General features: G+C 33.6%; 1 protein-coding gene across 1 annotated transcript in view; it reads left to right on the plus strand.

Moving 5' to 3' along the window:
• Nucleotides 1-14,480, plus strand: part of ATAD2B (ATPase family AAA domain containing 2B) — a 158,365-nt gene that overhangs the window by 77,532 nt on the left and 66,353 nt on the right. Inside the window, 3 exon segments of the mRNA XM_079109618.1 lie at nucleotides 4,386-4,545; nucleotides 8,411-8,501; nucleotides 12,972-13,283. Coding sequence (XP_078965744.1) covers nucleotides 4,386-4,545; nucleotides 8,411-8,501; nucleotides 12,972-13,283 — 563 coding nt within the window.

The raw sequence follows: 14,480 nt of genomic DNA on the forward strand, positions 1-14,480 counted from the left end.
TTGTGCACTGGTGATTGTATTATGTAAATTAGTACAGCCATCGTGGGGAACAGAATGGAGGTTCCTCAGATATTAAAAACAGCCAGGTGTGGTGGCGCATGCCTGTAATCCCAGCGGCTCCAGAGGCTGAGGCAGATGGATTGTGAGTTCAAGGCCAGCCTCAGTAACTTTTTGAGACCCTGTCTCTAAATAAAAATACAAAAAAAATGGAGAGAGGAGGGGGTTGAGTATGTGGCCTACTGGTTAAATGACCCTGGGTTCAATACCTGGTACTAAAAAAAATTTTTTTTGAAAACAGGTTTACTATATGATTCAACTATCCTACTAGCTACATATCCAAAGCAAATAAAGTCAGTATACCAAAGAGATGACTGCACAACCATGTGTGTTGAGACACTATTCACAGTAGCTAAGATATGGAATCATCCTAGGTGCCCAGTGATATAAGAATTGATAAAGAAAATGTACAATGGAGCATTATTCAGCCATAAAGAATACAGTTCTGTCATGTGCAGCAAAATGGATGGAACTGGAAAACATTATGTTAAGTGAAATAAGCCAGATGCAAAAAGACAGGTACTGCATGTTTCATATGTGAAAACTTAAAAAAAAAAAAAGTTCTACTAGATATTGGGAAAGGTATGTGCCAGTGGGGAGTGTGGGAAAAGGGAGGTTGGATTTGATTAGTGCACATTGTATGTGTGAATGGAAATAGCACACTGAACCCCATTAATATGTGCAATTAATACATGTTAGAAAAACCTATAATAACATGCTTAGTTTTCAAAAAGGAAAACTCTTTTAGTGTGGGTAATGTGACAAGCATGATTGCTGTGAACACTTCCCATCAGCACTGTACTATAGATTCCAGTCATTGTAAATCTACTAAGACAAAGCTATACAAGATATGTGTGTTAGAGAGGCAACAACAATACTGTTAACTTTATTGATGATAGTGTTGTGTGTGTGGAAATTCCAAAGCAGTTGGTAGATAATTATTAGCAAGATTAGAGCTAACAATATAAGTATGAATTTTGTATTTGTGTCAGTAATTGTGCAGAAATGATGTTGCCGTTTACAATACCATTTTTAAAAAAAGTTATGAGGAATGAATCCAAAAATTAATGTTGGGTTTATGCAGAAAATAATAAATCCTCATTGAAAACCATTAAAGAAAGACTTAAGTGGACAGTAGTGCACATTAATTAGAAGATTCATTTAAATCACATTTTTTTTTTTTTAGAATTTTATAAGGTGATTCTGAAATTTATCTGAAAACACAAAAGATTTAAGAATAGTGAAAAGTCTTATGGAAGAACAAGGTGGAAAGACTTGCTGTTCTGCCTATCAAAGCCTCTTATAGTTAAGATAATTTTATATTGGTGGAAAACTAGACAAATAGACTAATAGAGCAGAACCCAGAACTCTAACTAAATGTACGTATTTATGGGGTATGGATGGTTGATTTGATTTTTCAAGGGGCAATACAAATGTTGGGAAAGGATATAGATTCTTTTTTTTTTTTTTGGTGCTGGGGATTGAACCCAGGGCCTTGTACATGTGAGGCAAGCACTCTACCAACTGAGCTATTTCCCCAGCCCCAGGATATAGATTCTTTAAACAGCTAGACCTGTTTGAAGAAACAGCAACAGCAACAACAAAATGGACCTGCCTTCATACCATACAAAATGATTAATTCCATTTGGGGTTTAGGTTTGTATTTAAAAGGCAAAATAACACTTTCAGATAATGTAGGAGATAGGCAAGAAGGCCTTGAATAGCATGTTAAATAGTTTGGACTTTATTTTCAACATAATTGGGGTTAGTTAAGGATTCTGATTGCCATTCTTTTTTTTTTAAACTTTTGGTAGAATTTAAGCTAGATTATAATTCTGTTTCTAGTCATGTTTGAGACTTTATAATTTGAAAACTCTTCAAATACTCCAGAAAAGTTAAAACTGTTGATAAAGTCCAACATGCACTTGAAATACCTATTTGTGTTTGGAGGATACCAAAGAAAATTTCAACAATAAATATGAACTTTAAGATGCTCCTTCTCTTTTTATTTCTTGGGTAAGACACCTACATCAGAAAATTTCAGTTATTCATTTAGAAAAAATGAATCACGAATCTTCCTTAAATACGAACACTGAGTATTTTGGTTCTGTTTGTAGATTTTTGAAACACAGCTAGAATAGTGTATTAGGGAAATTTGGGAAAGGAGACATCCCTGGACCTAATTTAATTTTTTTTTTTTTTTAAGTAACAGGCTCTTGGTAGTTGGGCATGGTGGTGCACTCCTGAAATCCCAGTGACTTGGGAGGCTGAGGCAGTAGGATTGAAAGTTTGAGGCCACTCTCAGCAACTTAGCTGTCATAAAATAAAAAATAAGAAAGGGCTGGGGATGTGGTTGAAAGGTAAAGCAACTCTGGGGTTAATCCCCTGTACCAAAAAAGAGAGAGAGAGAGGAGAAAAAAAGTTTCTTGCTATGTTGTTTAGGTTGTCTTCCAACTCTGGGCTCAGGGAGTCCCCTGCCTCAGCCTCCCTGAGTAGCTGGGACTGCAGGCATGTGGCACTGTACCTCAAGGAAAACAAAACCAAAAAACAAAGAGTACTATTATTCCCCTTTATTGAGATACAGTTCACTTATTTAAGTTCATTGACTTTCATTATGTTTACAGAGTTCTCTAACCATCACTTAATCAATTTTATAATATTTTATTGCCTTGGAAACCTTATACCCTTTAGCTTATACCTTATACCCTTTATACTCCCAGTCTTTTAATCATCCTCCCAGGCTCTAGGAAAACCACATGCACTTTCTATTATAGGGTTTGCCTAGTTTGGATATTTCATGTCAATGAAATTTTACATTATATGGCTTTTTATTTGTCTGTTCAAGTAGCATAATATTTTAAGGGTTCATCCATATTGCCTATCAGTCTTTCTTCTTCTTTTTTTTTTTTTTTTTGTCAGTACTAGGGATTGAACCTAAGGCCTCATGCATGCTAGGAAAGCACTGTATCACTGAACCACATTTTTACCCCTTTTTATTTGTATTATTATTATTATTATTATTTTGGATACAAAATCTCACTAAGTTGCCAGCTGGCAACTCAAAGTCGAGATTCTCCTGGAATTATAGGTTTGTGCCACCATACTCAGCTTCATTTTTATTGAACATTATTGTATAATTTTATGATAACTTATTGAGTACTCTTATCTCCCTTTATGCATGCATTTTCTTTATTAGTTGATAGACGTTTAACTTTCTTTCACTTTTTGGCTAGTATGAACATGCTGGTATGAGCATGCTTGTACAAATTTCTGGTAACTGTTTAATAGTGAGGTTGGCTACCAGAGTCTTCTTCAAGAGGTGCATCACTGTTCATTTTCATCAAGCATTTGAGTTCTGATTTCTCTACAGCCTCACCAGCACTTGCTGTATCTGTTTGATTTAGTCACCTAGTGGGGTTAAAATGGTGTCTAATTTGGTTTGATTTGCTTATGCCTAGTGTAATGATGTATCCTTGTATATAATTTTTTTTTTTTGTTATAAAATATATGTTTATTTGTTTATTTCAGACTGCTTTTGAGGAGAAATGTTCTCCGGATGGAGCTGAGGCCCCTTCTAGGAAGGCGGTTTATTTGCCATTGCTTGATCATTACCCGGGCTTAGGGCTTCTTTACTGCATTTGGCACTTTGAGCTCTGTCTTCCTAGAGCGTTTAGATGTGTTTCGCACCCCCACTCCCTTACCCACAAATCTGTGTTTAAGGGAAGGTTAATTATGCTTTTCATTCTCCCCACATCCCCAACACTGTGGGAGGGGTGTATATAATCTTTGTAGAGATGTTATTTCAATCTTTTGCCTGGTTTTAGGTTTGATTATTTGTCTTTGTAGTGTTCAGTTGTAATAGTTCTTTATATATTCTCAACGCTATATCTTTATTAAATATATAGTTTACCAATGTTTTCTTCTTTGGGTTGTCTTTTAACTTTCTGAATCTTGTCCTTTGAAGCGAGTATTTAATTTTTTTTGCTTTTTATCATCTTTTTTATTATGGTGCTGGAAATTGAACCCAGGGCCTTGTGAATGCTAAACACGCATGCTGCCACTGAACTACGCTCCTAGTTTGGTTTTCAGTTTTGACCAAGTCCATTTCATCTCTTTTAAAGTACTGTGCTTTAGGGTTTTGTTACTGTATTTTCTGGGTACTTTAAAAAGTGATTTCTGTAATCATGCGATCTTTTATATATAGGCATTTGCACTATAATTATTTTATTGACATTTAAGATTGAAAAATAAGCTAGTGTAATCAGCAGTATTTACAGTTTTTTCTTTCATTTAACATTTTAAAAATTTTGCCTGATATTTTTTTACAGCTCCATAGTGTCAACCCTCCTTGCTCTAATGGATGGATTAGATAATAGGGGTGAAATCGTTGTTATTGGTGCTACAAACAGACTTGATTCTATAGATCCTGCACTCAGGAGACCTGGTCGTTTTGACAGAGAATTCCTTTTCAACTTGCCTGATCAAAAAGTAAGAGTTTTTGTTTTCAATATGTTAAGATTTATAGGTAACTCAATTATAAAGTGTGGTGTGTGTGTATGTGTGTACATAAATATGTGCACACAGGAATACACATCTACTCTGTGGGTGACATTTTATGAATTTTCATTGTTCAAATTTTGTACTTATAGGATATCTTAGTTAATAGTTTAGAAATCTTACGCTTCTATTATTGAACAATTTATTCTTTTCCTATTAGCAGTTATCAGAAAGTTTATGATTTTTAGGAAGAAGAAAACTCTTGATTTTCTTATTACAGATGCTTACTTGTCCTATTTTTGAGTTCTTCAAAATGTAGTAATTATCTGCATGGTAGTTTTGTGTCTCTAGTTAATCAAAATAGCTTTTATGCCATAAAAATAATGTTATTATATAAAATGTATATGGATTTATAGATAAGAACCCAGTACCCAAACTTTCATAGTAATAATCATAAATTTAATTAAAAGCAGTATATGTTATTCACTATGGTGAATTTTTAAAAAGAATACGTATTGTTGTGTACTGATCTTAGCATTCCTTGTGAAATGCCTGGTTTACATACATAGCTGTGAAAGGCTTTATGATTAGAACTGTGAAGAACACTATAGCAAAATGAAGGCTCCCCTGTATAGAACAGTTGATTCATCAATTTGACATCAGTTTGCACAGCCATTAGTTGTTGACTCAGATTTATATTGAGTCTAGGCACCAGGATTACTTTTCTTTGTTAGGACAGGAAACATACATATCATTTTTGTTGCCCAAGTGCAACTTCTAAGAGTCATAGAAGGGGGTTTAGTTGTGGGAGACAAGGCCGAAGCAGTTGGCATAGTCTGTTTTGGCATGGAGAAAGCATCATCTTATTTGTGATATCTCACATTCTAAACACAGTGTTTTGGCTGTAATAGTAAATAGGGAACATGCTTAGTTCTAAGAGGTACGGGCGGTGTCCTTTCAGCATAGGAAAGCTATTTCCTTGATTTCTGTTATTTAAGAGTAAACAAGGTTTAGAGCAACGCTGTCTAATAGAACTTTTTGTGATGGTGAAAATTTTGTGTTATTTGCATTGTTCATTGATGCAGTGTCTGGTATTATACCCATTAACCACATTCTGCTATTGAGCACTAAAATGTGACTAGTGTGACTAAGGATATATATTGTTAATGTTATATTTTATATTTCGTTAACGTTAGTTAATTTAAAAATACCATTATGAGACTAGTGACTTTGTGTATTGTATAGATCTCAGACATAATTTTGCACATTAATTTTCTAGCACTTGAAGAAAACTATTCTGTAAGACTGAAATCCAGCATCATTTTCTCAAGTTTGGCTCTATGGAAAAGACCTATATTGACTGTTTCCCTTTTCTCCTTACATTTAAGGGCATGAGACTAGATGAGATTACCATGTCTTTTGTCAGTAAGGTAAAAGGAAGAACGAGGAGAGTAGGGTGTTCTGAAAGTCAAATGACAAAAAGTATATCAATGGAGCAGTGTGACTAACTAACTGTGTCACATGTTGCTAAATCAAATCAGATGAAGACAGAAAGTTGGTCATTGTATTTAGCATTATGTGTAGATCGCACGTGATTGCCATGAGAGAAGTTTCACTAAGTGGTTGGTGAAATGCTTGACTTTTGTAGAGTTAGTTCAAGAAAGAACTGGAAGAAATTGGTGGCAGTGAATATAGGTAAGTTTTTTAAAGAATTTTGTTGAAAAAGGAATCAACGAATCGAACTGATAAGATGTCAGGGAAGTGTCAACCAGGGAATGTATTTTGTTGTTTTTAAGTTGAGAAATCCTCAGAGAAGGAAGTTTAAAAAAAAATTCTTTATATATATATTTTTAGTTGATGGACCTGTTTATTTATTTATTTATATGTGGTGCTGAGAATTGACCCCAGTGCCTCACATGTGCTAGGAAAGTGCTTCACAACTAAGCCACAACCCCAGCCCAGAGAAGGAAGTTTTTATGATGAAAGTTAGAGATGACATTAATAGGCAAGAGAGGATAGGACTTAGTGTTCAAGTGGCAAAAGTGACTTCAGACAAAATTGGTTCTTCTCTGGTAATAGAGGAAGACAGACTTTTAGATACACAGTCTGACAGTTTTGGTGTGGGGAAGTGTGGAAGTCTTTCTGATTGTTTCAGTATTCTCAGTGAATTAGGAAACATGAAGCTCTGCCTTACCCTAGTGTGCAGAACAGAAGCATAATGAATGGCCTAGGGAAGGAAATATTAAGGGTAGTAATAAGAACCTATTTGGGTCTCTAATTTAAACCAAAAGCAGTCAGTGGCTCTTATTATTCTGTGGTTTTGGCAATAGAATATCATGACTCTGGCTATTTCACCAAGTAAAAGATCAACTAAACTAGGTCTTGGTTCCAGATTTTAATTATTCAATTAATTCTTCAATAGCATAAAATAGTAATATCTTCTGCATGTAGTAATGCTTAATTTCTCTTCTTCTTTTCCTTTGTTGTCGTAGCTGTCATCATCATTATATACGTATATGTGTGGTCGTAGTGTACTTGTGAATCCTGAAAAGTGAGGGGTTTGAATTTACCTTAGGTGCCATTAGGTGTTGCTTAACAAAGCTCAGTGGTAACATGTCTTTTATTGAGTATTAGATATTCTTAATATTACTACTGTGTCTTTTTTTAGGAATTGACTCTTTTTGGAAATTTTATTAAGAAAAAAAAGCTTTAAGTTAAGAGTAAAAGGTCCATGTCAAAGGCAGGACTGCAATCTTTCACTTCACAGACAACAGAAATGGGCTCATATTAATAGTAGAGGAAGGAACCTTGTATTAGGGGAAACTATATGACTTATTATTCTATATGACATAGATTAAAAACAATAAATATCTCTGTTTCTTCATTTAAACATTTGTTTTTCTTTATTCTATGTCTTGATTTTAGTACAGTAAAAGAAAAGTGAGTCTGATTGGGTTATATAAAGAGTCATCGGGTGTTTTAGAGACCCGATGACTTGCTTGTCTGAGGTAATGAATTTTAATACTTGAAACCTTCATTTACTTATTTCATAAAGTGAGGAGAAAAGAAGAGCTCTTGGTTCAATCCCAGGCACCACCACCAAAAAAAAAAAAAAGATCTTTTTGAGGTATATTCCAGATTATATTTTTTGACATGTTTTTGATTCTCTAAAGGTCTTATAATAAGCAGTGTTTATGCTTCTAATGAAGTCTATTTAGATTCTTCTTTTTTTAATCATCTTAATTTTATTTATTTTGATGTGGGGGGGATCTCGCTTTGTTGCCTATACTGGTCTTCAACTCCTGGGCTCAAGTGATATTCCCACTTCAGCCTCGAGAGTAGTTGGAATTGCCGGCATGTGCCACAGTGCCTAGCTTTTTAGACTCTTAATGTCATCTTATAGAGTATATATGCTGTCATGCTGATATTTCTTTTGGACTTTGATTTTTTACTTTTTATGGATCTGTTCAGGTAGATACTTCAATGTGGAAGAAAATAAGACTCATGTAGCTTAACTCCTAACTTAGAATGTACAATTGAAACTATAGCTATTCCAGATTTGGTCCACTTTTTGAGCAAGATTTAGCTTGATGATTTTGAAGTTGTTCTTTTAGTTGGTGGATCCTGAATTCCTTATCATGTCAGTGAGAGTGTCTTGATTATGATTTGTTTGTCATGTTTCAAGCCAGCTCAGATAACTGTGTTTGAGGGAATAATGCCTCAGGTTGACATGGATTAGTTAAGGTTAATTGCTTTTAGAATAAAAAATCATTTTTTGGTGGTATGGCTAGTCAAAATTTGTTCTAGCTAGTATATTTGAGGGGTTGATGGTATTTATTCATCTTCTTCTTCTTAGGCAAGAAAACACATCTTACAGATCCATACCAGGGACTGGAATCCAAAATTGTCAGATGCTTTTTTAGGTGAACTAGCCGAAAAATGTGTTGGTGAGTGCTACTCTTTGAATTCTTTGATTGTCATTGTTAATTTCTGTTCAGCCTCCTTTTCCCCTTGTGTTTGAAATGTGAACAAGTTCTTTGGTTGTACAATAGATGGCTCTGCCTTCATATTTAAAAGTTATTTTAAATATTTCATTTAAAGTTTTATCACTTCTAAGTTAGAATTTTAAATACCATTAGGTGTTGTTTAACAAAGCTCAGTGGTACTATACCTTTCATTGAGTGCTAGGTATCCTTAATATTACTACAGTGTCTCCTTTTAGGAACTGACCCTCTTAGTAGTTTTATTAAGAAAAATAATCTTAAAGTTAAGAGTAAAAGGTCCATGTCAAAGGCAGGACTGCAGTCTTTCACTTCACAGAAAACAGAAATGGGCTCATCTTTATTCCTATAGTCCAGAGAGAAGTTGGGTGGATTGGGTCTTCAAAGAAAATACTTAATGGTATTTGGTAATATTTTCCCAATTATAAAACTTTCCAAATTAGTTTTAAATTCATCACAGTATGGAAGATACCCCTGCAGAGTGACTGAACACTAATGTCCTAAAAGGATGGGTGAGAGAGCATTTATGTACACAGGAGATGGAATTCAGGGTTTTAGCTCTAATTAGGTCTGAAACAAAAAGAAATAAAATATTAAGGAATGGAATATAAAAAACACAGGAATTTTTGCTTCATTCACTTTCTCTCTTTTTTGTCTGTTTTCCCCTCATGCTCTCCAAAATATAAATTAAAAAAATCTCTCTCCATGAACTTTTTAAGCATTATGAAGAAATTCCCCAAATAAGTTTTGGGAAAACTTTAAAGTTACCAAAACCAAAAAGAACATCTTAATTAAAAAGAAATCATTGTAATCCTCCATCAAATACTTAAAACTTAAGTAGAAAATTAGTCCATTCAGTTAGCTACATCCGAATTATCCTCTTCATCCACAGGGACCTCCATCTCCGAAGCAGCATCCCTCAGCTTTTGAACCACAAAGACCTCGACTTCTTCTGGTGAGGAGAAAACGTAAATCTCTCCAGCACTACTCCAGTTTAAGCTTTGCCTGGTATAAGAGAGCATGCGCCAAACCCATTTCATGTAAATTTGGCTTGACCTTTGCAAAGCCTTGTGCTGCTTTATGGGAGAGGGTGGTATTTGGTAAAAAATCCAATCTTTCCCCTTTTTGAAATTTGTCCCCTTTTATTTATTATATTGTATCAGAATTCAAATCAGACTGGGAAATATTTGTAGACTTTTCTGTGATTTTTATCACAGAATGTTTCTTAATTGAAATAAGCAGAAGTCTTTAGATAATTTTGGAGATTCCCTAAGACATAGATATTCTAAAATTATTTTCTATTATCCTGTCTACCATATTACACCTTCTAGCTTAACTCTTTATCCCAAATAGTAGAATCCTAGTTTCCCTTTGCATTTCCATAGGTCAATACTTCTCACCTTTCCAAGTGATTTATTGTAGCTTTTAGTCAGTTTTTTAAGATTTTAAATTTTTATGAGAAACATTTTTATTAGACTGAAAAATTTGCTGCCTTTTTACCCCCTTCATGGGTGGCTGTAAGTAAATACAGAATCTGCTTATATTGCCATTTTCTTCCTGGATAGTGACATAAAAATCCATTGTAATTAAATGACTTCTGTTTTTGGTTGTGACATTTATTCCATTTAAGAAACCAGTTCACATTAAAGAAAAAATCAATTGCACATCTTCAAACAGGAATGAAATAGTAATAAATTGTAAATCCTTTATGAAATAATTTCCTGTATCCCAAACATGTTTACCCATGTATTGGTTCAGTTCAGTAAATTTATGCTTAACAAAAGACAATGCAGTCTTTGTGAACAACTGTAAAAATAGTTGACCTCTTAGAAATTATAGATTTTGATAACTTTTACCTTGAAATTAATTCCCTAGCACTTGGAAGTTTTTGCATGCATAGTAGGTATGTTGTTTTTTATAAGTAGTTAAATATTTCTCAACATACACTGGTGTGAAGAACATGTGCACAATAAAAGGAGTTTATGATTAATGAAGAGCTTAACCCTAATTATAGTTCTCTTTTATTTTCAGTGAGAGGGCTAAAATAATGAAAAAGTATAAATGGACTATCTATATTGTGGGACTTCAATTTGTTTTTACTTAAAAAACCAAGCTTATAGACTTTTGTTATGGCCTTGTTTCTAATCTAACCTCTTAATAGCTATACTTTTAGTCTTTCAGAAATATTTCTATCTAATAGCAATACTCAAGAATGCTCTTCCTGTGCTGTCCTGATGCTCGTGTTCAGCATAGTATTAGAAAGGTAGTGGCAGAATTAGGATGGGATTATTGTATCAACTTTTAAGTCTCCGAAAGATATAATGTCTTTTTAGTGTAGAATGATCAAATCCTGAACCTTTTGAGAGTGCTATTAATTACCACAGGACAGAAGGCCTAACCAATACATGGAATCACCCTAAGTATGACACATTTAGCTAGGGTCATTCTACACTTTTAATTCTAGAGTCTAGTGACAGAAGTATATTGTCAGTAGTTATCGATTTTTTTCATGTGGATCAGAATCATTTAAAAATCTTTCTCAAAATGTACACTTTTAAATTTAAAGCTCCTAGAGATTCTGTTCACTGTTTGTTGTAGGGCTTGGGAATCTATATTTTTGTTTCAGTTTTATCATTCACTCTGATGAATATTCAAGTTGGGAACCACAGATATAGACCAGTAATTCTTAATCACAAGCAAAATGAGAAGGTCTTTTTTATCTTTTATAGCCTTTTGGTTATAATAATCCATGTGAAAATTTACTTCCATGAATGGGATCTATTATTATTGATAAACTCTTTATCTGGAATAAATTAGGAAAAAGTGAACATATATATGTATACAACAGTAATATATATTTAACACATTATTAATTATGGCAAACAAATGTTATGAATAACATTTAACATTTACTACATAAAATACCTTTTAGTGACTGGTTTTTTATTTATTTATTTTTGGTCTTAGTTGTTTCTGAGTCTTCTATTTTTTTAAAACTTTGGCAATTGAGTAGGACTATGCAGTAAGTTTACTAACTATGCATATACTTTGAGAAGAATTGTAATTGTTTATAGTTTGAAGATGGTAGTCTTTATTTACTCTGATATGGAGGGCAGAATTCCCATGCTTTAATCGTTCTTGAATTATTTTAACTAACTTTAAGATGATGATCTGTATTCATTTTGTTGAGTATAACAAATGTATATATCAAAGGAAAAATTTTAAACTTTATTAATTAAGAAGAAGAAAATAAAATGAGAGGCTAGTGTGGCAAATCTGATTATTATGAAGACAATATTGACGTTTAATGTGTTTATAGTTTTCTGAGTTAAATTCTCACAGTAAATATTTTTTCCCCCTACTCTGAATAAGTTTTACTTTGTAATCACGACTTTTATTTAAGTATTTAAGTGTTCCATGAGATCACTGTGAAGTATACTAAGGGGAATAAACCTGATACTGCTCCTTGGGAGTCCAGTGTTCCAAAAACTGTTGGAGTGGTTCCCCTTGTGGTAGAACTGATACAGGGGGCCAAGCGTAGATGATAAAAGATAACCTGGCTAGTTTGAGTTTTACTTCCTTATTGTGGTAAAGACTTAACGGTTCATTTGTTTTTGTATGTATTTGTTGCTCAGATGAATGAAATAACTTAAAACCACTGGCAGCTTGATCTATTGTTTAACTGCATCATCCATTAAATATGGATAGTATATAATACTTCATATCACTATAACCTGTAAAAAAAATTCGATTATCATTCATTTTAAGCTAAATAGATATGTAATGAAAGTTAATGTGGAAAATCAACTGAATATTTTTTAACATTCTTATTCCATTTAATGACCTTGGAGCTATCATAGATTAATTATAATTTTAAATTACAATTTTTTAGGTAATTGGTTATTAACTCTCTAGTGAGTTATTTTCAGGGTTGGCAATGCAATAGCTGTTTTTGAAGTTTTTGCTTCTGTTCTACTTTGTGCTACCATTTCATGTGTTTAGAGGCTAATAATATTAGAAAAAATAATCTTTAAGCACAATGTCATGAGAACGAAACTGAGTGACAATAATGATGAAGGATTGAAAGGAAATTATAATTCTTTTAAAACTTTTCCTGAATAAAGTTGTACGTTGTAATTAGTGTTTTTGACATGTAATATCTGGATTATTTTGTGTTAATATTCCTAGTTTATTTTTTTGTTAATTTAAAATATTCAAAACATTTTTGTCTTGAGTATTTAGCCCTTAATTCTACAGTTTTGTTAGGTAATTTTAAATGGTCCATTTCCAATAAAATTGTACATAATTACTGACTATTATTATTACTTTACATAAATGTGTATATATTTACAAAACATATTTGGTGACTTGGAAGAATGAACGTACTTTTGTTATCCTTCTCCTTTTGTGCATTAGGCTACTGTGGAGCTGATATCAAGGCCCTGTGCACTGAAGCTGCCCTCATTGCTCTTCGGAGGCGATATCCACAGATCTATGCTAGCAGTCATAAACTGCAGCTGGATGTTTCCTCAATAGTGCTCAGTGCCCAAGATTTTTACCATGCAATGCAAAACATAGTGCCTGCTTCCCAACGTGCTGTGATGTCTTCGGGACATGCGCTATCACCCATTATAAGGCCACTGCTGGAAAGGAGCTTCAACAACATTCTAGCAGTCTTGCAAAAAGTGTTTCCTCATGCTGAAATTAGCCAGAGTGACAGGAAAGAAGGTACTTTAAACAACTTTTTCATATTGTTAAAATGAAATGAATATAGGTGTAGTTTCCTCATAAGATTGTTTGTATGTCACTCTTTCATATTTGCCATGAATATATTAATTACATCTGCTTCACTGACCACTATATGTTCCAGGCCTGACATATTGCCAAGTATATAGTAGGTTGCCTGGTGAATATTTATAATGAATGAGTGTTCACTCTTGGAATATTCTAACCATTGTAGTATAGTAGTGTTACTATCTTTAGAAAGTTGAGTATAATTTTAGTAGCTTACATTTGTTATTATAAAGCACTTTCATAAATAATCATTTATTCATTCTCATCCCAGTTCTGTGGGTTAGCTGCTTTCATTATATAGAGGTGGAGACTGGGAGACTGAATGGTAATTTGGTTTACCTAAAGTTACTAAGTAAATTCTGAAGCCAGCTCAAACCCAGGAAGCCTGATTCCACAGATCATGCTCTTGCCTTCATCACTGTTACGCCCCTGTGAATTCAATTCATCAAATGTAATTTGTAGGGCTGGGGATATAGCTCAATTGGTAGAGTGCTTGCCTTGCAAGCACAAGGCCCTGAGTTGTTCAATCCCCAGCACCGCAAAAAAAAAAAAAAAAAAAAAAAATGCATTGGCAGGGCACTCTGCTGTGCGCTTTGCTAATTGGAGTGTAAGCTGTTGGTAAGAGAGTAAATTAGAACCTGGTTGTAGAGGGTCTTGAATTGAATTAAACCTCAAGATCATATTTTGGACACAAGATAAAAAGAGAAAACTACCATTAAAAAGATCACTCATTGAAAGGAGAACATTAGAAATTTAGGTTGGCATGCTAATCAAAGTAAATTCTATGAACTTTGAAGTAAAAGTAATGTCTTTTGATTATTTTTTTAAAAAAAGTTTTTAGTTCTAGATGAACACAATGCCTTTATTTTATTTATTTTTATGTGGTGCTGAGAATCGAACTCAGTGCCTCACACATGCTAGACAAGCCACTGAGCCATAACCCCAGCCTCTCTTTTGATTATATTAATGTCCCTTGTATGTGGAACCTTGTTTGGGAGGTACTCTGCTCCAAATAGAAAATTGTTCAGAGAATTGTACTAACATTGAAACTTAAATTTTTTTAAGGCTAGATTTGAGTGAAATACCACATAAAGTATTTAATTTCTTAAATTTGGCAAAGAAGTTAAATAT

Source organism: Sciurus vulgaris (genome assembly GCF_902686455.1).
Source record: "Sciurus vulgaris genome assembly, chromosome: 14".
Lineage (NCBI taxonomy): Eukaryota > Metazoa > Chordata > Mammalia > Rodentia > Sciuridae > Sciurus > Sciurus vulgaris.